General features: G+C 41.3%; 3 protein-coding genes across 3 annotated transcripts; 2 read left to right on the top strand and 1 right to left on the bottom strand.

Moving 5' to 3' along the window:
- The first annotated feature begins 1,449 nt into the window (after positions 1-1,449).
- Positions 1,450-4,698, top strand: LOC103996519 (linoleate 9S-lipoxygenase A-like). Its single transcript, XM_009417439.3, has 8 exons — positions 1,450-1,653; positions 1,774-2,063; positions 2,147-2,390; positions 2,466-2,807; positions 2,878-3,071; positions 3,153-3,457; positions 3,543-3,806; positions 3,887-4,698. Exons 1-8 carry the CDS (start codon positions 1,497-1,499, stop codon positions 4,632-4,634), a joined length of 2,544 nt encoding a protein of 847 aa, XP_009415714.2. The 5' UTR covers positions 1,450-1,496; the 3' UTR covers positions 4,635-4,698.
- Positions 4,699-7,408: 2,710 nt separating this feature from the next.
- Positions 7,409-10,717, top strand: LOC135675458 (putative yippee-like protein Os10g0369500). Its single transcript, XM_065185612.1, has 3 exons — positions 7,409-7,873; positions 9,668-9,776; positions 10,312-10,717. The coding sequence occupies exons 1-3, from the start codon at positions 7,731-7,733 to the stop codon at positions 10,393-10,395; spliced, it is 336 nt and encodes a 111-aa protein (XP_065041684.1). The 5' UTR covers positions 7,409-7,730; the 3' UTR covers positions 10,396-10,717.
- Positions 10,718-21,566: 10,849 nt separating this feature from the next.
- On the bottom strand, positions 21,567-23,574 carry LOC135675448 (geranylgeranyl pyrophosphate synthase 7, chloroplastic-like). Its single transcript, XM_065185604.1, has one exon. The coding sequence runs from the start codon at positions 22,909-22,911 to the stop codon at positions 21,787-21,789; it is 1,125 nt and encodes a 374-aa protein (XP_065041676.1). The 5' UTR covers positions 22,912-23,574; the 3' UTR covers positions 21,567-21,786.
- Between the last annotated feature and the right edge of the window lie 1,393 nt (positions 23,575-24,967).

The raw sequence follows: 24,967 nt of genomic DNA, 5'->3' as shown, positions 1-24,967 counted from the left end.
CACCAAAAAATATTACTCATTGATATTAAAACGAATTTAAAGTAACTTTTTTTTTTTATTTCATATTAAATATAATTATTAAATCCTTCCATATGCATCGTCATATATATACCCATTTAGGAAAGAAATAATATTTTTGCATCGATTTATCATTTATTTATCTCATTGAGAGTAGAGCCAGAGGAAGAGAAATACCAATAAGATAAGGATGAAGAAAGAAAAAAAGAATTCATCTTACCACATATAACAAAAAATAATAGATAAGAACTAATCTAATATACTTATTTTACGAACCTCAATCAAAACTCATTTTGAGATATAAAATATTGAGATCATATAATTTTGAGGACTTCATCATCTTCATGTGAGTTTCAGTCATACTATTAGATATAATATACATGAGATTGAATATCAATACAACTCAAAAAATTTAAATTATTGTATCAACGTAATATACATATATGTATCATCTGATTCTTTTGGACCTTCATCATATATGAATGACATTTCTTTTATATATCAAGGGTTCATCATTCTTGGACCATCACCATAATTTGCCTACGTGCTGCATTACTCCCATGTGTACCTACTTATTGCAGCTGATAATGTGGACTATTTATCTTCTCATTAGCCAGTGTCTCTACATGGTCCACATGCCAGCCAATCAGAAAATAAACAAAGCACGTGGTTGAAACGTGATTCCATTCATGCATTTGTATTTGTTTGGCAAGGCGTGCATCCCACGAGTTACTTTGACTTCATATTCTTGATTTGGATGATATATATATATATATATATATATATATATATATATATATATATGATGACCGTATTTTTCTGTAGATGCATTTGTAAATGGGATAAATAGCTCGAGAATGAGTTAAAATTATTTCTCTGTGGCCGATACCTAACGTGTGATTCCATCTCATGAGTTGGATTCACCCATTTTATCTTTTTACGACCTTAATATGACCCAATGGTGATAGTGATTGCATATTTGGAAAATCGAATCTAGCCTCATGAACAGACACATGCTCCGAAACTTCGATGCGTTTTGACTTATGAGACAGATAACTTTCTTTATGTTGAATTCACCGGTCGATGATATAAGACAAATAAATGTCATATGGGTATCATCTCATCCAGTCTTTTAGAATTAGATTTAGATGGGTTCTCTTTGCATGAACGATTTAATTTATAGATGTTCTTGGATCGAAGAGTGCAGATTATTTATTGACGTGACGCAGTCTCTCCAGTAGATGATATATGACAAATAAATGTCACATGGGTATCATCTCATCCAATCTTTTAGAATTAGATTTAGATGACTTCTCTTTGCATTATCGATTTAAGATAAGGGAGAGGCTGCATCACGTCAATAAATAATCTTCACTCTTAGATCCAAGAACATCTATAAATAGCCCATCCACCACACACCAAAGCACACCATTCCTTCTGTCTCTCTCTCCTGCTATACGGTGAAGCTAATTGGAGACATGGCGAGCCACATCGTCGGCGAGAAGGTGAGTGGTACGGTGGTGCTGATCCGGAAGACCGGCCTTTGCTTCAACTACTGCGGCGGCCCCGTCATCGACAACGTGCTCGGCCGATGCATCTCCTTCCAGCTCGTCAGCGCCACCGTCGGCGACGCTAGTGAGCTGTTCTCTCTCTCTCTCTCCCTCCCCTCCCCCCCCCCCCCCCTTCTCTCTCTCATCTTCTTCTTGTCATCATCGTGTCATAGTTAGTGGAAATGATAGAAGCGTTGATGTGCAGATAATGGGCATCGTGGGGTCGTCGGGGAGGAGGCAAATTTGGAACAGCACATCACTGTGTTGCCCGACCTGCCTGCCAGAGAAACTGCTTACCACGTGACGTTCCACTGCGAGGAGAAGAACGGGATTCCCGGCGCCGTTATCGTCAAGAACAACCTCAGCTCCGAGTTCTTCCTCAAGACCTTGACTCTCGAGGACTACCCCGGCAAGGGCCGCATCCACTTCGTTTGCAACTCCTGGGTCTACCCGGCCGTTAAGTACAAATACGACCGCGTCTTCTTCGCCAACACCGTCAGTATCTACCAACTCTATATATAACACAGATGAGATTGGCATCTTTGAGTCTCCAATCACCATGCATCGACCTGTTGCAGACGTATCTTCCGGGAGACACACCACTGCCGCTGAAACCATACAGGGAAGAAGAACTCTGTAACCTGAAGGGAGCTAACGTCGACGGGCAGCTGAAGGAATGGGACCGCGTCTACCGTTACGACTACTACAACGATCTCGGTAGCCCAGACACGTGCCAGGACTTGGCTCGGCCCATCCTCGGAGGGACTCCGGAGCACCCTTACCCGCGCCGTGGGAGGACCGGCCGGCCACCGACAAAGACTGGTAACACTTGATCATAGACGTCTTTTGTTCACATCATACTCTGATCTGATGCCGTTCATGTGTTTGACATAATAGATCCCAAATCGGAGAGCAGGCTGCCGCTGCTGAACCTGAACATTTACGTGCCCCGGGATGAGCAGTTCGGGCAACTTAAGATGGCCGATTTCCTCACGTATGCCTTCAAGGGCGTCGTCAGAGTAGTGCTCCCGGTGCTGCAGGCCATAGCGGGCGCAACCCCCATCGAGTTCAACTCGTTCGAGGACGTGCTGAAGCTCTACGAGGGCGGCCTTCCGGTGCCCCCCAATCCCCTGCTTGAGGAGCTCCGACAGCTAGTTCCATTTGAGATGATACGGGAGCTGCAGCGCGTCGAGGGTGGCCGGGGCCTGCTCAAGCTCCCTATGCCCCACGTAATCCAAGGTAATAACCCCGATAATAGATTAACTGGGTTGGATCGGACAAGTTGATGACCATTTGACTCGGTTGGCAGTGGATAAGACTGCCTGGCGAACCGACGAAGAGTTCACTCGCGAAATGCTTGCCGGTTTGAACCCGGTGGTCATCAGGCGTCTCGAGGAGTTCCCTCCCACGAGCAAGCTTGATCCTCGCAAGTATGGCGACCATACCAGCACGATAACTGCAGCCCACATTGAGCACCACCTTGACAGACTCACCGTGCATCAGGTGAGAAGCTTATCTGGTGTGATGCATGTAGCGGTAGCGAAGTAGTCTTGCTTCATCGTGTTCCTTTCCTCCCTCCTGAAGGCACTGGAGCAGAACAAGCTCTTCATCTTGGATCATCATGATGCATACCTCCCCTACCTCAACCGCATCAACGCTCTCGCCGTCAAAGTATATGCCACCAGAACTCTGCTGTTCCTGAGGCAGGACTCCACTCTGAAGCCATTGGCGATCGAGCTCAGCTTGCCTCACCCGGACGGAGAGCAGCATGGCGCCGTCAGCAAGGTGTACACACCGGCTGAAAGCGGCGTGGAAGGATCGATCTGGCAGCTGGCGAAGGCCTACGCCGCCGTCACCGACTCCGCCTACCATGGCCTCATCAGCCACTGGTGCTTACAGAATCACAGCATGCTCTATTCTGAGTCCCTGTTGTTGTTCGCCTGCCTGATTACCATTCTTTTACCTCGATCGCAGGCTCAACACACACGCGGTGATGGAGCCGTTCGTGATCGCGACGCACAGACACCTGAGCGTGATCCACCCGATCCACAAGCTTCTGTCGCCGCACTACCGCGACACGATGACCATCAACGCCTTGGCCCGGCATGCCCTCATCCCCGCCGGTGGCATATTCGAGATGACGGTCTTCCCAGGGAGGTACGCGTTGGAGTTGTCTTCCACGGTCTACAAGAGCTGGAATTTCCGGGAGCAGGCTCTCCCCGCTGATCTGATCAAGCGGTACGAATCCTCGAAAGCTCGAATCGTGTCTCACGAGGAGTTCTACTCTGTGCATGACCCAAAGATTCATCTCTGTGCAGAGGAGTTGCGGTGAAGGACCGAGACGACAGGGTTTGCCTGCTGATCGAGGATTACCCTTATGCCGTGGACGGGCTTCAGATATGGCATGCGATCGAGACATGGGTCGGAGAGTACTGTGCAATCTACTACCCGACGAACGACGTCGTGAAAGCTGATGCCGAGCTCCAGGCCTGGTGGAAGGAGGTCCGCGAGGTCGGCCATGGTGACAAAAAGGACGAGCCCTGGTGGCCATCCATGCTCACAACATCCGAGCTAATCGAGGCATGCACCACCATCATCTGGATCGGTTCTGCGCTCCACGCCGCCATCAACTTCGGGCAGTACCCCTACGCCGGGTACCTGCCAAACCGGCCGACCATGAGCCGGCGCTTCATGCCGGAGCCGGGCACGCCGCAGTACGAGGAGCTGAGGATGAACCCGGACAAGGTGTTCCTGAAGACCATCACCAGCCAGCTGCTCACCATGCTGGGTCTCAACACCATCGAGATCCTGTCGAACCACGCGTCCGACGAGGTGTACCTGGGACAACGGGACACGCCGGAATGGACGTCGGATGACAAGGCGGTGAAGGCGTTCGAGCGCTTCGGGGAGCGACTCAAGGCGATCGAGGCGGAGATCATGAAGAAGAACGAGGACCCGCGCTTGAAGAACCGCAATGGCCCGGCCAAGATGCCTTACACCTTGCTCTTCCCGAGCAGTGGGGTTGGGATCACCGGCAAGGGAATCCCCAACAGTATCTCCATCTAAGTCGCCTGTCGAATTCTGGAGTAGCCATGAAGATTGTACCGAATAAAGCTGATGCGTTGTGTGAGAGACTGCATTTGAATAAATTTATTGAGGAATTCTGAACAATAATCTTTAATTCGATTTCTTCATCAATTAAATCCATGCTATTACAGAAATATGGATATAGCCAACAAGTAAAAAAAGTATGAAATTATACAAATTTATCTACATTATGTAAGGTATGTTAACCATTTATAGTGATAAAAAATTCTAAAAGAGATAAATATGGAACGATAACTTTTTATTTCTTACATATTTTATATCCTTAATCAATCTATAATTTAAAGATCAATCAGAGATTTAATTGTGTGATTTAAGTAATTACTTGTTAATTTTTTTTAACTCAAAATCTGAAATCTATCTTTTCCACAATAAATTCCTCACTTTTTCAAATAATAGAATCATAATTAAGCTAAAACAATGTTGAATATCTCCCACGTGAATGGTTTGTAAAAATAAATATGCATGGCTATTTCATTGTTACTAAATTAAAGATCATAAAATAATTTAGATCTCACTCTTTCTCCTTCTAGTTCATATTTTTTTAGGCTTTTTTTTTTCTCAAATTAGAAAAAACATGATAAAAGTTGTTCCATCTATACTTAATAAAATACTAATATTTCAAATTACGTCGAAAATAATGCTTGTGATACTAGTGTATGACCTAAGTATGGGTGGAGTTTTGCATAGTTATTTTATGCTTTTTGGTTTTTTACAAGACTTTTATTTACAAACTTTCATCTCTTCTTCCCTCTTTTGTTCCTAAACAAAATAGAATCTTCGAGGATCTAAAATTAATCTAGCATTCTCACAAAATTCCTTATGTCATAGTATTTTAACGAAATAGTTCCAACTAAGAAGACAATTTATCTGCACAATACATATGTTGGAGTTATCGAACATTATTTGACTTTAATTAGGACTGTATATGCCTCCCCAAATTGCAAAAATGATGCAAATATAAATGCCTTCCAAACTCAATTAAAACCAATGAATACCCTTAAGGAATAGGGTTAGGGTAGTTTTTTTATCCGGTACAGCTTGATTCTTAACTTAGGGATGCTATATTTTGGGCTGAGGAAGGGATCTTCACATGGTCCAGGTCAAAGATTAATGAAATTGTTCATAATGTGGCTCCTCCTGGTTCTCCAGGAATGAGCTGAGGTTTCAGTAAGTATAGTAGTGGAAACCCAGAAAAATCCACCTAACTGGGTTGGGTAAAATTTGCATTTTAACCAATTATTTTGCTGAGAATTCTACAAGTAGAGGTGAAGAACAATACTGAGACCAAACACATCTAAAACATGAAATTAGCAGTGGGAATCTTATTCCAAATCCATCGAGTCAACCCAACCCAATGTTATGTCAACTTCAAATCAAGCATATGTTTCTTCAATTGTATGCTCTTTTTCTCCTTAAGAAACATTTGAAGTACGATTGGACCTATCTTGCTTTTCATCTTCCATGGAAGGCTTCCCCTGGTAGGAGTAATATCCTATTAAAGAGATACTAGAGAAATAGTATAACCTATATATGGTTACGAGGTAAAAACGAGATTAACAAAAGTAAAATGAACAAACAAGTATTATCCTTGAATACCTAATACTGCTTCATTCCTTTGTATTGTTTAAGTAGTGTATTATAAATCCACATATTTACTTTTCATGTGTTTCATACAAAGGGTGCCATGGGTGCCATCGCTTGAATGAATTTATCTCAAGTACCTTTATCAGTATCTTAAAACAATAATAAATTAAAATAAAAAAATTATGTTAAAATTATTAACTTATCGTAAAATCTTATTATCATTTTATCTTTAAATAATTTATCAAAACAATCAATAATAATAAGTTCCATCCTCCTCTTCCCACTCAGTGACCTCCCACCTCCTCCTCCTCTCTCTCTCCAAAGGTTTTCTTCTCTTTATTCACTCTCTTAATTTCCTTCTCATTCTTCTACTTTTTCACTTAGGATAAAATAGATAAGAAGGGGGAGGAGGAGGTGATGGTGGAATGAGCGTAGGTAGAACGAGAGATAGAGTGGGACGAGAAGAAAATCAATTGAAAGGGGGAGGAGACATAGAGGTAAAGATAGGTGTGAAGATGGAGGGTTATTTGAAAAAAAAATCAAGAGATAATTTAGAGCTAATTCGAATCAAGTTAGGGCTTAATCAATTTAGTTCGATTCATCTCAAAAAAATTAATTTAATTCTAAAATATCAAGTCAAACTTAGTCAAAAACAATCATCATCTTTTTATAATTTTATTTTAAAAATTAATTAAAATAAAAGAAATATTCTTTATTAAAAATCAAATATGGAGGCATCATTTCATAAAGGTCTATTACTAAAATATTTTTCAGTAAATTACTATATATATTATTTTCTTCATTTAATAACTTATCCATAAAATGATCAGAAACGTTTTAAGCTTGTTGTAAAAAATATTCAAATGTCATTTCCCCTCCCGCTCTCTATCATCGAAGTATCATCCAACCAGAACGATTCAATACAAGGGCATTTAGATGGTCCAACGGAGGAGGACACGGTGGCATTTCCGAAAGAATGGGCATGTTTCTGCGAGTCGGTTACCCTCCAAACCAATGCACCTCGAACGTGCAGCCCATCCTGTCCAAGCGCTACATCTTCCAATTCACAATCCCTACGAGATGCGGCCCTCTTCCTAACCCCACCCAACTCATGAACGCCAAAAGCCGTTCTTCTCAAGCACCAATAGCAGCCCACCACGTGACCCCGACCAGAGCGAAGAACTCGCCGGCCCAAACACCGGTGTTATCCCGACCACTCATCTCTCCCTCCTTAAATGAGTCTCCTGGCTTTCGCTCGCGTCGACACCTTTCGCTCTGTTTTGCCGCAATCCACACTTTCGGGCGACAAAGCATCGCTTCCAAATCTCCCCAATCCCTTGCCCACTCCGAAGCGATCTCCCCTCGACGATCGAAGTTTTCTCCTGTTCTTTGCTTCCGATCGAGGTTGCCTCGGTGGTGATCGTATTGGGGGTTCTAGGGCTGGGGTTGGGACGGATCGGCCGATCGACAATGGGGCTTCTCTTCGTGGAGTCGCTCCCTGGTCCGAAGGTCTTCAAGTGCGGGCGCTGCAAGGTCGACTCGGCGTCCCATGACGCGATCATCTCCAAGGATTTCCACGGGCGGTATGGCCGCGCGTACCTCTTCAAGAGCGTGTGAGTCTGACTTCAAGAGCTTTACTCTCGTTCTTGTTGGAGAAATGATATTAGGAATTTTTTAACCTCAATGTGATGTTTATGCGCCTATGGCAATGGATTTTATAATCGCACATATGTTCTTGGTCTTTAGGTTTGCCGTGATGTAGGTCTTTTCCTTATTGTTGGTTTCACATTGGCATAAGCTACGAAATGGTGCCACTTCTTCAATGATTAGCTTAAACTAATGGTCTTCTGTCTAGCGAGTTTTCTTGTGTCCTCTATTTCATAGCCAATTAGCAGTTTCTCATATGATGGAGCGGTAATCATTTAGAATTTTTAGCCTTTGTTAGTCTTCTGTAGATGGACGGAAACAAAATCGTAACCCAAATATGTGTGGGGGCTTTGAACTAAATTGTTATTTCTGTTCCATCTGTCTGATTTTCTAGAATATTTAGTTCTGTCATTTCTGCTGCCCATGGAGTTATAATCAAGATGTTATTGTTGTCACGATAATAATTAACACTCTTGGAGGGCCAGAATTCATCTTGGGATGTACCATTTATAAAGTAAATCGAGTGGCACCCACTCCACTCTGCCCTCATTTCTCGAAATCTGGCATTGATGAAGTGGGACATGATGAGATTGGTGCAGTAGGTGTCCAGTTTAATGGCTCTTCCCCAGCGCTTCTTATCTTCTTTGGCCTATTCTCTCCTTGAGCTACCACCCTATCCAAATCTAGCCATGTGAGGCAAGGGTGAGCTGATGACTATTCGTTGAATAGTCAAAAGTTTGAAAACAATGAGGGGCTGGGAGGTCAAACCTTAAAGCAGTAGTTTGGAGTAGTCTTGTTGGTAGCGAAGTGTTCCACCTGAATCTTTTTGGGTCTTGGTAAACTGTTGGGTCGAGATTTCTTGGGTGGTACACCTGAGAAATTGATGGAACTCTAACTCCTGATTTTCTATGTTCTTTCAGTCTGCTTAGCTAGTCAGTTAGAAGTTTTCTAACTTCTGTATGTAGATTTTGCATGTAATGACTGTATTGACATCAAGTTTCAAAGTTTACGACTTACCCTTTGCAAAAAAAAAAAAGTCTCAACTTATATCATGGTCTACTTTCTTCTGGTGCCAATTTCTCCCAAATTTGTTACCTTTACTACTGTCCTTGTGGAGAGAATCCAAAACAGAGCCAAGGTTCGTGCGGTTCATAGTCTTATGAGCTCTCAGCTGATATGATCCCTTAACCATCCATAACTCTTTCTTGTTTCACATGCATTTTTCATTGTAATCTAGAATATTGTATTAGCTTATGGTAACAACTACTGAACTACATTCTACGTTCATTTATATATAAAGCAGATACCAATATGAGTTGGCTACAATCATATGTACATAACCAGATAAGGCTACAGTCAGATTCAGAAAGTTGAATCAGATTGATATTATCCAACCCAAGTTTACCTCTAACAATTAGGCAACCAATATATTTTCCTCTTCACCTTCTAAAACATCGATCCATGTTCTGTTTTTTGGATATGCTGACTTTTTTTCACACTTGGACTTTCATTTCCGCACTTCTGTGGTATTCCACAATTATGTCATCTGCACCTGTTTTGTTTTTTCATTGCAAGTAAATAGTATATTAACATTTATTCAGATAGTTGGAAGAATTGTATTACAGCAAGTAAAAGTTTGAAATTTCCGTGCAGCAAATAAGTTATAGACCATGGATCACCATGGTGTCTTATTAAGGTACATTATGAGGTGGTGACTTTCTTTCAAGATGTGCTCTTTATTATCGTGCAATTTTTTATAGGGTGAATATCACATTGGGCCCTGATGAGGATCGACACCTTATAACTGGATTACACACAGTGAATGACATATACTGTAGCTGCTGCCAACAGATTCTGGGCTGGAGATATGTAAGTTAGATAACAGATAAATCAATTATCATTTCCTCTTTCCAGTTGTTAAGTGTCTATGCATGAGGAGTGATCCACATGTAAATTATATTTCAAGTGCACTTTTAATTCCTTCAATATGCAAGAAACTTAAAGGAACTCAATCTACTTGCAAAATTGTCTAATAAGTGCACTGGACACTTTGGATACCTGACAGTTCTTCTAATTATCCACAGCATTTCTGTTTGCTTTAAAAAATTAGACCAGTTAGAGCAAGTCACATTTCAAGGAGAACATTGGAATTGTGCTATTAACCTGCTTGCATTGTCTAGGCTACATGGATGCTTTAGATGTTCCATCAACTGAGCTACAGCATTCAACATATCTCTCAAAAGAATAATCTTTTGGGAGTTCAGATATTGTACTTGGTGGGGATGTTGTGCAAAAATTCTATGTAGTTGATTCTTGTTTTCTTACATTTTAAATCTAGTTAATATTTTTCCAGTTCAGCCTATCATACACCTAGTCTGTTTGTAATTTATTCATGTTTCTGCAGGAGAAGGCATATGAAGAAAGTCAGAAGTACAAAGAAGGCAAATACATTTTAGAAAAAGCTAGGATGTCGAAAGAGGGCTGGTGATGTTTGTAAGGACCAAAAAACCTGATAACCTGCAATTGCATGCAGCAGTGTAGTGGTAGAAAATCGTGCCCATGAAATATAACACAAACCCAGTTAGCAACAGCAGTTCTTGTCAATTACACTAGGTCACCTTCTTGGAGGGAATAAGGAACAAACATTTGGTTCGACAAATTAGACACACCTTGCTTGTTTCTCTTGCCGCTCAGCTCATCTCTAACGCTGATTCTCCTGTAGTTTTTGTTAGTGTTTATTGTGGATGGTTGACTCTGAAGTGTCTCAGATCCCGATCAAGTTGATTGGATGAATTCCTTCCGTTGCAGCATGTTTGAAGCCTATATTCGTGAGGTGTTCTTATCCTTGATCATTGTTTTTTAGTTATTGACCATATTCTATTTTAATTTCCATGTAAAGCCTGAGAAAATTGTGCATGCTTGATCAGTGAACACAACAGTTGTTGCATGTAGTATGTGTTTGATAGTCCATGCTTCTTAAAATTGTAAGTAGATATGCATTGTACCTGCACATTCAATCATTTAACAATGCAAGTTGAATTTGGTATCACGACTGGCTTACCTCTCATCACCGTACTCTAAGCTAATTACAACAGAATTCTACCTTTTTTTTTTGTGTTCGTTCTTTTGCAGAAATCGCAGAATGTATTTCTTTCTCATCACCATATATCTTTTACAGAAAATGTTGAATTGGGTGTCGCAACCGTACATCCAGAGGGTTTACTTTCTCAGTACTTCACTCTTCAACTGATAACAACAGAATGTTACATCTTTTTATGTTTGTTCTTCCAGAGAAAATGTTGAATGTTACATACTCTTTTTTGTCTTTGACTCACTGTTTTGTTAGTTTAATAGGCGTAAATACATCCATGACGATACCAATGGGATAAATAAATCCATCGTAATCTTTTAATTTTGAATGCTTGCATCATGATTGCTAACAAGTTAATAGCGAGTGGCCAAATAATCATATAGTATGTCACATCCCAGATTTATAAAATATAATAAATTATTATTTTATTATTTATAATTTATAGAATAAACATGTATAAACATATATAACAAGTTAATAGCGAGTGGCCAAATTAATTTTTAATATTCGTGAAACATATATAAATATCAATAATTTAATAAAAATAAAAAATATATCGATTCATTATAAGTTAACTTATGTATTAGAAAAATAATGATAAATTTTTACGTAATAAATAAAATCATGAATTAGTCATATGTAATATATACATAATAATTAGATAACAAAAATGTATATTATATCCGATGGTGCACTCTCGTAATAGCGAGTGCACTCCCAACAATGAATAGAGTGGTATCCTTTACTCACTCGCTCATGTTGGGGATATGTTCCTCCGAATAATGGATGAAGGAACCATTTAACCATTATGTTGTCCACTAATCTCTGAAGGAAATTATCATACCTAACCTTCGCAGGGATATATAAACAACCATGAACATTCATTTATATGCATTCATTCATTTATATTTATTCATTCACGTATGCATCCAATGAATTAATATGATTAAATATTATAAGAGATCATGCTTGATATATGATCTGCTAGACTATATTCATTAATGGCTCCGTACTTCCAATGTAGACTACTAGCATAGTCATAAATAATATATTGTAACAATCATATCAATAGCATAAACTTAAAAAAATAGAAAATTAATAATCATTTTCAAATGATATCTTCAAATAAAACCTAAGTTCATCAACTCATAAAGGCATGAAACATCAATCCCTCAATAATCCTCAATCAATCAAAATCCTAAGAGGTTTCCCAACTCGATCCATCCAACATTCAGATTAGTAATTCGAGATCCCTAAATGTAAGTTTGACTAGTTCAAATGAGTCCCTTACACACCTCAGAGAATGAGAAAGAGAGTTTGTGTTTATCTTCTTCGTTATAATGAATAAAAAAGAAGCATGTAATTACCTTCATTGTCATCAAGGATGAGAAGGAAGCTAATAATTGTCATTATTGTCATAATAGATAAGAAGGAAGCTTTTATTTGCTTTTAATCTTCATCCACATAAGCAAATGGGTGAAGGGTGACTCGGATCCCACGTGGTGATCATGTGTCAACTAACATTATATTCCATATCATTTGTCCACCCTCCCTCCAAAGGTAGGCTTCGGGATCCTTATAAGAGGGGCTCGAAGTGTGTCGTTTAGTTTATTCATCATGGAAGCATTCAAGATCTCCTCTTGCGGGTTTACCTTTTTCGACTCACACATCTTGGGCATATTTCGCACTACGCTTCCGCTATAACAAATTTTTGCCGGTGTAGGTAGGGTTTTCTTAACTCATATGCTTTAATCACATTTTACCCTATGCCTCCGCCATAAAGAATTTCTTAACGCAAGTCGGGTTTTCTAGACTCATACATCTCGGGCATATTGGCCTTATGCCTCTGTCGTGGTGGATTTCTTCACACGGGTTGAGTTTTTCCAACTCATGTGTCTTTGGCACATTTCACCCTGCGCTTCCGCTATAGCGGATTTCTATTAGCATAGGTTGGGTTTTTTCGACTCACATGCTTCGAGCACATTTCGTCATATGCCTCCATCATGGTGAATTTCTTCATGTAGATTGGGTTTTCCCAACTCATGCATCTCGAGCACATTAGCATTATGCCTCTGCCATAGCGAATTTCTTTATACAGGTTGGGTTTTCCTGACTCATGCATCTTAGGCATATTGGCCTTGTGTCCTTACTGTGGTATATTTATTGTCACACGGGTCGGGTTTTCCCGACTCATACGTCTCAGGCACGTTAGCCTTGTGCATCCACCGTGGTGGATTTCTTCATGCGGAATGGGTTTGTTATGACCATTTCAATACTAAGAGGGGGGTGTAAATTAGTGCTTTCGTAAAAACCTCGACAATTCGAAAACTTTCATTTTATGAAAAATTAAAAGTATGCTTGACTTAGAATAAGTGTAATAAGCAATTAATGTAATATCAATGATAATGAAAAGCAGAACAGAAATGCAAATCGAGTTTTATAGTCGTTCGATCATCGTGACCTACGTCCACTCCCGATTCCTCTTCACTCGAGGCCATTGGCTTTCATTGCCGATCTTCTTTCAATGGGCAAATATCAACTACCCTTACAACTCTTTCTCCTTTTCACAGGTTTAGGAGACAACATTTACAAGCCTTACATATCTCTTAGATTAAGCCCGAAACTTAAAGAGGATGAGGACACTTAGCACTTTTTCAACTCAGAATAACATCCCCTTTATACTCTTTTTTTCCTATCTACTTCAAGCAGGAATAGCTAGGGTATTTATAAACCTCAAATAGATTCAAATTTGGAGCCAAAAATGGTTTCATCCCAGGTTTTCGGGATACTGGCGATACCATCGTAATTATTGGGCGGTACTAATCACCCAGTCTAGATGGTATGATTGCCTAACAAAGCCTCGGAGATTGAGCTCTAGCAATACCACCATCTGACAGGGTGGTACCATCGCCTGACAACATTAATTACCAGCGGTATCACCGCTTAGATTACCTGGGAGGTCGAGCCTCAAGTGGTGCCATCTCTTGGGCCAACTAAAGGTCATTGAATGGGCCTTCTATTTGGCCCAAAATAGTTCTAATTCAAGCCCAATGGACCCCTAATTGAGTTGACATGGTTACACCCCAAAACCAACTTAATTAGACTCTAAACTTCGACAGACTTAATTACAATCATGAAGCCTATGTTGTTTGGCACGTCATTGGTACATCCATCATTTCGTCCGATCCTTCGGTGCATCGTCCTCTCATTCGGAGTATTGCCCAATCGACATGTTGACTTCCCGCAACACCCAATCATCTTGGCGCAATGCCCGATTCTTCTAGCCCGATGCTCAAACCCATGGCATGAAGACTATCCTCTGGCACGTCGACCAATCATCCGACATGATGCTCTCTGGCCCAACGTTAGATTCTGCTTCCATGATTCAAGTCCACGATCAAAGTTTTTCCTACGTCACTTATCTTAAACGCATATTAGTTCGTAACTTCATCAATTGATTTCATCATCAAAATCCGAGGTTCAATAGGGTTTTCCTGACTCGTGTCTCGAGACTCAATTCCTCCCTTTGTCGTGGCAGATTTCGGATCCTCTTGTCATGGCGGGCTTCGAGTCCTCCCTCCATCATAACAGATTTCGGGTCCTCCCACTATAGCAGATTTTTCTTCATGTGAGTTAGGTTTTCCCGAGTGAGTAGCCAAAACTCAACGGGGAACATCAAGGTCTCTTCCATGGTGAGCATGAGGTGTAGGAGGTCGTCCTGCATGACGTAAGCAAAGATCACCTTGAGGAGCCACCCCTCGAGGTTCTCGTCGTTAAGGGTGATGGGACCTTATAGGCTCTCTCGCACGATGCGATTCATGAGGGCATCGAGCAGGGTGGACTTACCGAAGCCATTCATCCTAGGCACCATGAAGATATCTCCATCCCTGGCCTAGTGAGAGATGGAGATCGCCTCCGACGACTCGAGGCCAATAACGGGGTCGATGTCGAGGTCGTTCTCGTGTAAGAGCAATAACTTCTTGTGCTACTTCATGCTCTGAGGCCGAAGTCATCAAGCTCGAGGATGTGGTGCTCCGGGTGTTAGGATCAAGAGCACTAAGAGGAGGGGGGGGGGGGGTGAATTAGTGCAGCAGAAAACTTTCGACGATTAAAATCGCGTTCGTACGATAAGAGCGATTTCGGTAGAAAATCCGATTCGTAAATCACTTTAACTTGTAACCAAGCAAGATGCAGTTAAAGCAAAGATATAAAGGCAGTTTGCAGTTAAGATAGAAATCAGAACGTAAACGCAAACTGAAATATGATGTTCGTATGATAAAAACGATTTATGTCTAAACGCCGATTCGGAAAATGCAGAGCTTGAAACACGATCGTATATGCGCAGAAGGCAGTAAGCTATTGAGGGGGTTTGCAGTAAGGATAAGATGCTCAAAGTAAATGCAAACCGAGATTTAGAGCAGTTCGGTCAATCTTGACCTACTCCACTTTTGGCTTCCTCCACCGACGAGGTCACCGACGTCAACTAGAGGCCTTCCTTCAATAGGCGAAGGCCAACCACCCTTTTACAGTTTCACTCCTTTTGACGGGCTTAGGAGACAACCCTTACAGAATTTTCTCTCCTCTCTTTAAAGCTCAGAACTTGGGAGAAAAGAGGGAGAAGAACTTTTGGCCTTCACAACAATTTTGAGCTCTAAAAATCATAGAACAAGATCAGGATTTTGGTGTATATGCTGTGCCCTTTCAGTGCTGAATGGGTGGGGTATTTATAGGCCCCAACCCAGTTTGAATTTGGAGCTCAAAACTGTCAATTCTCGGAATTCCGGGATCTAGCGGTTGCACCGCCTGACTGGAGCGGTTGCACCACCTGGCTAGAGCAGTTGCACCGCCTGGTAGAGCTCGAAGACTGAGCCTCTGGGCGGTGCCACCTCCTGTCAGGGGCGGTTGCACCTCCTGCCAGAGCTCGAAGATCGAGCTCAGGCGGTGCCACCTCCTAACTGAGGCGGTTGCACCGCTCAGCCAGAGCTCGGAGACCGAGCCCAAGCAGTGCCACCTCTGTCAGGGGCGGTTGCACCGCCCAGTCTCGCTCGGAGACTGAGCCCAGGCGATGCCACCTCCTGGCTGGGGCGGTTGCACCACCCAGTCTCGCTTGGAGACTTAGCCCAAGCGGTGCCACCTCCTGGCTTGGGCGGTTCAACCGCCTGGCAGAAATCAGGGTCCGAATGGGTTGATCCATTTGGCCCAATTTGTGTTTTTCAGGGGCCCAATTGCCCCAGGATTAAGTTAATGGGATCACCTCCCATTTTCAACTTAATCATTGTGCTAACTACGATTTTTCCTAAGATATTTACTGCAACTTGCTCCGGTGCGTCAATCGCTTCTTCCGACGAGCTTCCGGCGAACTTCCGTCGATCATCCGATGAACCCTCGGTGATGCTCCTACGGACTTCCGGAAAACTCCTGGACTTGCGACGATCCACTTGGCGAGTTCCGACGAGCTTCTTTGGCAAGCTCATGGACTTCTCGGATTTGTTCCCGCAGAACCTTCGACGACTGTCCGAACTTCCGTCGAACTCTCGAACTCCCAATGTGATCATTGTCTTGACTCTGGCGCAACTCCTGTTGCATATCTTATTTTCATCGTAGTTAATCCTGCACACTTATCTCAACATATAGATTAGATAACAAATGACAATTGACTTCATCATCAAAATCCGAGATTCAACACCGGGGAGGCGTAACCATCGCTCTTGGCGATGTCACCGCTTTGAGCGTCACCGATGCGCTTGAAGAGCTGGCCAAGGGTGTTGGACTTTCCATTGCCACCGTCGCCTTTGTAGTCCTAGTTGGCGTTAACTCAGGAGTCGTGATGGCTAAGCAAGCCAAGTGGTGGCAATAGTTTCCACTGCTTCTTCATGTTGTACAAGAGATTAGTGAAGACGAGGATGAAAGAGATGGAGGCAGAAGACCAAGTGGTCGTCAACGCCACCTCCGAGGGCGAAGTCATCGAGCTCGAGGACGTGGTGCTTCGGGGCGATGTAGCCATTGCTCATGGTGATGTCGCCAACATACTTAAAGAGCTGGCCAAGGGTGATGGTCTTTCTGTCGTCGCCACCTCCAAAGTCCTGGTTGACATTAGCTATGAGGCAATGGTGACCGAGCAGGATGTCATAGTCAATGACCTCGGCCTCTGCCATCGGAAAGGATTGTTGATCGAACAAGGATATCTTATCCATGAACCAAGGCATGACATTGCTTCGCTATCCCCTCTTATCTTGTTGGGGTCTCTTATTAACCACCGGTGCTAGTGACGATTGAATTGTTGACTGTGGCTAAGATGGTGAAGTCGCTTGTTGGGCTAATTAGGGTAAAAGCAAAATAACAGCTTATATCATGTGCATTAATGTCTGCACCTATTAAGTGAGATTGAGACACACCTCAACAGGGATAAGCATGTGGCTCAAGATTGCCTCTAGGGGCAAGAGGCTTGGGTTGTTAAACAGATGCTCATATCATATCGACGATTGAGCCGAGGTAGATGCATCCACATGCAAAAAGGGCCTCCTCGCTCAAGCATTCATTGAGAGAGTTGGTAGGCAGACGTACTTGTGACATCGGACCTCTCCTTCTAGCATTAAAATGTTAGAAAAAAATGTCATTGATATATTGATCAGCCCGATATGGTCCTGACCTATATGCATAAGATTATTCGAAATATCTCCGAGATGAAAACTTTATGCTCTCGAGGTATCACCTACACAAAAATCGAGGTACGAAGAGGTTTGACAACTCGATCCCTCTAATACTCGCGTTATAATCTAAAATCTCCAAATGTAGGTTTATGTAATTCAAAAAGAACCCCTTATATTGAGTTTAAAACATCATTTTATACCTTAAAGGATGATAAGAGAGTTTGTAATTATTTTCATCGAATTTGATTGACTTAAATCGCACATGACGATCAGTGTGTCAATTGACAGTATACTTCCAGTTAGAAACTAAGATTTTTGATAATTGAGAAACACCTGAATCATCTACTTTTCTCTTAATCGATGTTTCGTGGTCATCATATATATATATATATATATATATATATATATATATATATATATATATATATATATATATAATTGAGCTTGCTGGATATATTATAATCTTCTTGATACGAGCGATTGAACTGGCCTTTAACATTGAATCGATTAGTTTAAATTGAAGAATGGATAAGTTCTTACTCCGTAAATTTTATTTGTAAACTGGAGATAAAATTATGATTCTACTTCACATCCAAGATTCAGATTCTTCTCTATATATAAAATAAAATCTGAAATGTCATGGAGCTTCAATACAAAGCAATCAATATTTAATATTAAATTAAGAGTTTGAATAAATTTTTTATATTAAAAAAGATCATTCTTTTATTGCACTTAGCTAGCAACCTAAACTATCCCAAACTTTCACCGGTTGACTCTTTAGACTCATCGAGGAGTTCCTCATTTTGAAAACAATAACAATATGATCGATTAGATGAATCTTTTATTATCATCAAACTTTGAGCTATGTATAAATTATCATCTCAAATTAAATTAACCAAAAAATATATGATTTTTAATAAGATCTTCTTACATCTCTTTTTATCTTTCTCACACCATTAATACTAATTGTCCCACTGCCTCGCAATAACGCCATAAGATCACCACTAACACTAATTTATATTGACATCCCTTAAAAACAAAACATGATTATTAGAATATTAAACATCATTAAATGTTTTATAGTTTTATATAACTTTTTAAAGTCAAACTAGCTAATGTAAATCACAGTCAAAACATGATAATTATTTGGTATCACCAACGAAAAATTGAAAGGGTAAATATATCCAAACATGACATGGAGAGACATGTAGACAACCCTCCTAAAACACACCAACTCTCACATTCCAAATAGACATTCCATCAAATACCTTATTCTTTACCTAAACTGATGCCAAATGCAACCCTCTCAACCACAATCAAATCAAATCAAAGCCATCCATCGCTCTCAAACACAGCCTTCATCCCCATCCCTCTCACTCGTGTGTTATGAATATCTACATGCAACATGACCCAAGTGTCCCGTGAACCAAAATTACTAGAAAACAAGCTAAGAGTTGCATTTAAATCTGCATTTGTAATCACACAATATTGGAAAATTTTCTCACAATTTAATTTATCACAATCACTTTCAATCCCTTATTCATGGAAACCCTATCTGTCAGCCTATCATGATTCTACCTTGATCATATATATAAAATATCAAATCATATATTGATTTGATCGGACTCCTATAGCACATCTCTCACATACTCTCTCATTTCTTCAGCCTTTCTTTGTACCTGAAATGTTAACAGATATGACCACGCTTAGGCAGCCATCCAATGACAAAGTGCCTGGTGTTTTGGTTGACTTTAAGCTAGGGGGCAGTCCAGAATCCTAAAAGGCCAAGGCCAGAAAAAAAAGGATTGTGCAATTCTGAGTGTCAAGTTAAAAGATCCAGTACATGTTATCTAAGCCGGAACTCATCAAAAGTTATGGCAACAGCAATCAGCGATAATAACAAGTCATGATGTCCCAACTACATCTTACATGTTATAACAGCAGCAATCAGCGATAATAACAAGTCATGATGTACCAACTACTTAGGGTGGATTATAGCTTACATGTTATGATGAGCATAATCTAATATTGGATACTTTGGATCTTTAAAATGCTCGCAAAAGATAGCGAGAAGAAAAACCTAGCAATTGCAAGGCTAGAACTGTGGTCTTAAAAAATTTGAGACACTCCATTTTGTTCCTTTATGGAAAATTTTTGGCAGGAGTACACCATCAAATGATTCTTAAAACTGATTACCTAATTAGTAAATATGCATGTTAAGATCAGTGTGTAATATAGAACATCTATACTGTTCCAGGAACCTACCTGCAGAAAGAGGCTTTCCACTCAACCAATTTAAAAGGTCTACATTGGTCCATCAAGGCATTTTGACAATTAAGGATACCAGCAAAACTTGCTACGCAAGCGGCATAACTATCATTATACTAATTTTGCATGCACTTGATTCCATCAATTGATTATTAAATATTAAATGAAGTAATGCAATTAAATTCACAAGGACAATTAGCTTTATTACAAGTGAACAATAAACTGCATAACCTGGAAAGTTCATGTTAAATATAAAGCAAGTCCTAAGCCTTTAGTTGGGGCTTCCACAATATTTCAGAAAAAAAAGTTCCAACCAAAGTACAAGAGAAGTTGCTAAATTAAAGAAGATGGAGGTGCTGATACAATTACATTTTCTTGAGAAATAAAAAATGTTTTTGCAATATATCTTCAACTGTTGAAACCATGTTAATTAGCTTGTTCAAAATAATAAATTCCAGAATGTTCCAGGAGTTGTGCATGTATTTTGATTCACTAAAACATTACATATTCTCCAAATCATGGTTACAATGGTATATATGTGAAGTCAGTAGTTCATTAACTTCATTAGTGTAGCTGGTGTGCTTCTAAATTCATTGATGTTTGGATAGCTCTATGCTGACAACTTGTTCAAACAAAATATCTTCTACAGAGTTAATGGATAATTATGATCGGCATTGCAGGCATCCAAGAAACCAAGTGTTGGCATTTCATGGCAAAGCAGCATGCTGATACTTAGTGTGCCAAAAGCCAAAAATTGGGCTGACCATGTATCAACACTGCTAGCGTGCCTTGGCAAAACATGTGCCTATACCTTTCTAGCATGGCAATCATTGTAGGAAATAATCTTCAATAATAAATGTTTTGATTCTGTTCATTCATCTGCTTACATCAAGTCTGTTATGACATTCTTATATACTATTTCTGCTTGTGATCATTAGTATGTCCACTAAGCATCGAGAGCATAGAAACAAACTGCATAAGTTGAATATGGAGAAGATAACTCTTGTTTGACCATAACTTGACGATGTATGAACCGTTACCTTGAAGAAACCAAGGTATGTCCCAATAAAGCTAACTTCTGCACTCATGAAACATCTCCTTGATGAACGATTACCCATTCTAACTATAATAGGAGAGAACTTGCTTATGGAGGAATAGCTGATTATGGTGTTTTGTATCTCCTCAATCCAAAGCACTAAAGACGCATCCTCTCTATCAGCCGCGATTCCAAGAGGCCAAGGGGGTGAATGTTTGAGCCTGTGTCTACACAACCTATATATAGATCCTTATCAGAGATTAGTTTGTTTCTTTCTCTCTTGTATTTGGAGGGTTTTTGAATCAGATGATTGTTTTTTGACTGATCCTTGCACCTTAACCCATGCACTTGAACTGCATAAATTTTGTGTGCTGTGTAATTGTTTTGTTCTCATCACTCTGTCCTTATTCTGGATTTTGTTCCCTACTTAGGTCCCTCTGCTACAACATAACCAGCAGCTGTTTTGCAACAATGATCAAAATCTCACAGCAGTACAGTTTTCTAGAAGCAGTATATAAACGCATCAAATTAATTCATGTTCTGATTTCTGGAAGCAGCTACAAAACCACTATATTAGATATAATTACTAATGCATACTTGTTAAATAAGAGAACTGACTCTGGAAATAGCACACACGTTAAATCATCAAAATGACAACATCTTTGTGAGAAAGGCATTCATAGAAGTATGAAGTAAACAAACAACAGAGGGTTGACCTGTAGCAGAGCAATGGAGGCAGGCAGGATTAGCATTGCAGTTCCAAATGGCAGATCAACTAATCCAAGATAACTTATATCTGGTGACTACCTATCATATCATGGCCATCTCTGTGATCTACTTCTGGCGGTAGGCAATGTAATTGGCCAAATGCAGCAAAGGTGCCGTCTTTATTGGATCAAACCCTGAGAGCTGTTCCTTGGAATCCTTCAGCAGACCCTCGGCAAACTCCCTCGACTTCTCTAATCCTAAAAGCTTTGGGTATGTCGTCTTATCACTGGCCAGATCCTTCCCGGCCGTCTTTCCCAGCTCCTCTGAAGTTTTAGTCACATCAAGTATATCATCTACTACCTGGAACAGCAGCCCGATGCACCGAGCGTATTTCCTTAGCCGCTCAATCTGGTCATCCGACGCACCACCTAAGATGGCGCCGAGGACCACTGACGCCTCCAAAAGAACAGCCGTCTTGTGGAGGTGGATGAACTCGAGCGTATCGAGGCTGACAGGGTTTCCGAGCCCGGTGGCCTCGAGGTCGGCTACCTGGCCTGCGACGAGGCCCTCGGCTCCCACGCAGCGAGAGAGTTCACCAACAGCACGGACAACCCGGTCAGGCGGCACGAATCCGTCGGCAGGATAGGACGCCGGGTCCGCTAGGCGGCCAAAGGCGAGGGCAAGAAGGGCATCGCCAGCAAGGACCGCGGTGGGCTCGTCGAAGGCGCGATGGCAGGAGGGGCGGCCGCGGCGGAGGTCGTCGTCGTCCATGCAGGGGAGGTCGTCGTGGATGAGGGACATGGTGTGGATCATCTCGACGGCCACGGCGGCAGGCATCGCGCAGGCGTCCCAGCCGCCGGCTACCTCGCAGGCGGCGAGGCAGAGGACGGGGCGGATGCGCTTGCCGCCGCCGAGGAGGGAGTAGCGCATCGCCTCGTGGATCCGCTCTGGGCGAGCGAGCGGCACCGCCTCGTCGAGGGCGCGATTGACGATGGCCGCCTTCTGGAGCATGTAGCCTTTGAAGTCGAAGGTCGGGGCCACGGCCGCCTCGGCGGTGGAGACGTCGACCTCCGTGGCCTGGGGTGGAACCGGGCCGCGGCAGCGGGCGGCGAAGGAGATGGCGAATGCCCTCCTGGAGGTGACCGGCGGCGGTGGAGGCCGAGAGGGGCGGAAGGCGGGGGAGGGGCGGGAGGAGAGGTGGGCCCTGGTGCCCACCGTGGTAAAGCAGATGTAAGGGGTGAGCGAAGCCATATGTGTATTCTTCTCCTTGTGTAAGGTAATTGTGAATCGAAGCAAGGAGAGTAGCGAAAAAGCAAATAAAATACAAAGAGGAAGAGGAAAAGGGGATGGTGGCGGAGGTTATAGTGGAAGGAGAAAGTGCTACGAGTAGGAAGTAGATGGGAAGAGACGGCACATCATGCGAACAACTAGTGGAAGGGGCAGACAGGTGGTGTGAGATGTGGAAGAAGCGGAAGAAAGTGACGACATGTAGACAAGCACCGAATTCAAGGGCAGGAGCGAAGATAGGATGGAGGAGATAAGACGAGAGGCTAAGAATCTGATGGGACTATGGAATGCTGTGAAGACAAAGATACCACACGAATTTGGACAATCGGGGATCGGTTGGTGATGCCAGACCAGGGCCATCGTCGGCTCCCGGTACGCTTCATGATGCGTGCGGAGATCGTGGCAATAACTTTGTGAGTGCATTGTGACGCCAAATGGCGCACACCTCACGTCTTTTTGTTGAAATTTGCCAGGGATATGACTGGCTGCCGGATTCTCCATGGTATCATATTGTCCGAGGAAAGGACAGCATGTCAAATTTGAGATTAATGTCACATTAAAAGAATGATGGTAACAAGTAACCGCATCGGACGGTGAGGACGTATCGAGGAAGATGAGGAAGGAATAAATGATAACAAAGAGGAAATCAAGTGCTAATTCTCCGCCTCTGTTCCAAAGATTTAAGCCTGAAGGGCTTTCCTGTCTTCGGAGACTAAAAATACAAATAAGTTTGGCACGCACCCTTGTCCGATGCCAAAAAAAAAAAAAAAAATCTTTTGCCAAATTATATTATTGATATAGGGAATCTATCATTTGATACCTGATTATCATATCAAATCTAAGGTATTCAAGAGAAACACAAACCTCCTTTTCATTCGTTATGATAAAAAGATAATCATAAATTTTTTTCTCATCAGATCTACTGTATTGTCTATGTAAATGATTAGGATGTAATCCTAACATTCGTATGGACACGTAAGAACTGACTATCATCAAATTTGAAGGAAAATTACACTTCAACGTATATGAGATCCAAATGCTTACTGAAATATGATAATATCCAAAATGGATCTTCTATGAATCAATCTTAGTTATTTCACCACCAATTAAGGATGCCAGTAGGAATAGTTTTTACTCAAACTATCTCCATTCTGCCACTCAAAAACCTGCCCTATCCATTTGCCATCTTAGGGTCAGAGTAACAAAACAAAATATGACCATCGACCCATACAAAAATGATAGAATTGATAGCCTTGCCCCAAGGTGAATTGACCATGGGAGTCCATATAATATCACCAGAACATGCAATAGTTATATTTATAAGATAATAGGGGGACTTCTATGAAATTGTTGAGGATGATTTTCTTTTCAGAGGAAGGTGAGTGGGGATGAAACGACATGGACTTTGGGTTACTATACCATCTAATTTCTAATTCTTGATTCATTTTTAAAAATTACATCTCGACCCTTACCCCATTTTCTCAATCAAATTTGGTAAAAACTAGTAATGCACCATTATTCCATATCAAAATTTGCTATCCCTACCATAAACGGAGGCAATGATAATCATTGCATTCATTATAGCTTGGATTATGTTCAAAGACAAGTTCTTGAATATTTGCCTAATAGTTTTTTGTTTCAAATGTTGAATTCCTTTTTTGTTCGATCATGAAATGGGCCATAGGTCTTCTTTTCATCTTGGTTTTTTCTTTGCTCAAGATATCACACATCTGAACATCTTACAATATGTTCCCATGGTTTTTTGTTAAATCATTTATTTGTTTCATCCTAAAAATCTATGATATTCTTTGATATGCATAAAATTTACTCTACTTGTCTTGATTGGAAACGATGCAACTTAGGACCTAAAATATATTTTCCTATTTTATGTTAATCATTTATTTGTTTCATCCTAAAAACGTATGAAATTCTTTTATATCCATAAATTCTACTCTACTTGTTTTGATTAATCACGATGCAACTTGAACAAAAGCTATTAGAGGATCTAAATGAATACTTT

The sequence above is a fragment of the Musa acuminata genome, chromosome BXJ1-1 (assembly GCF_036884655.1).
Source record: "Musa acuminata AAA Group cultivar baxijiao chromosome BXJ1-1, Cavendish_Baxijiao_AAA, whole genome shotgun sequence".
Taxonomy (NCBI): Eukaryota; Viridiplantae; Streptophyta; class Magnoliopsida; order Zingiberales; family Musaceae; genus Musa; species Musa acuminata.
This window is presented reverse-complemented; position numbering and strand designations above follow the sequence as displayed.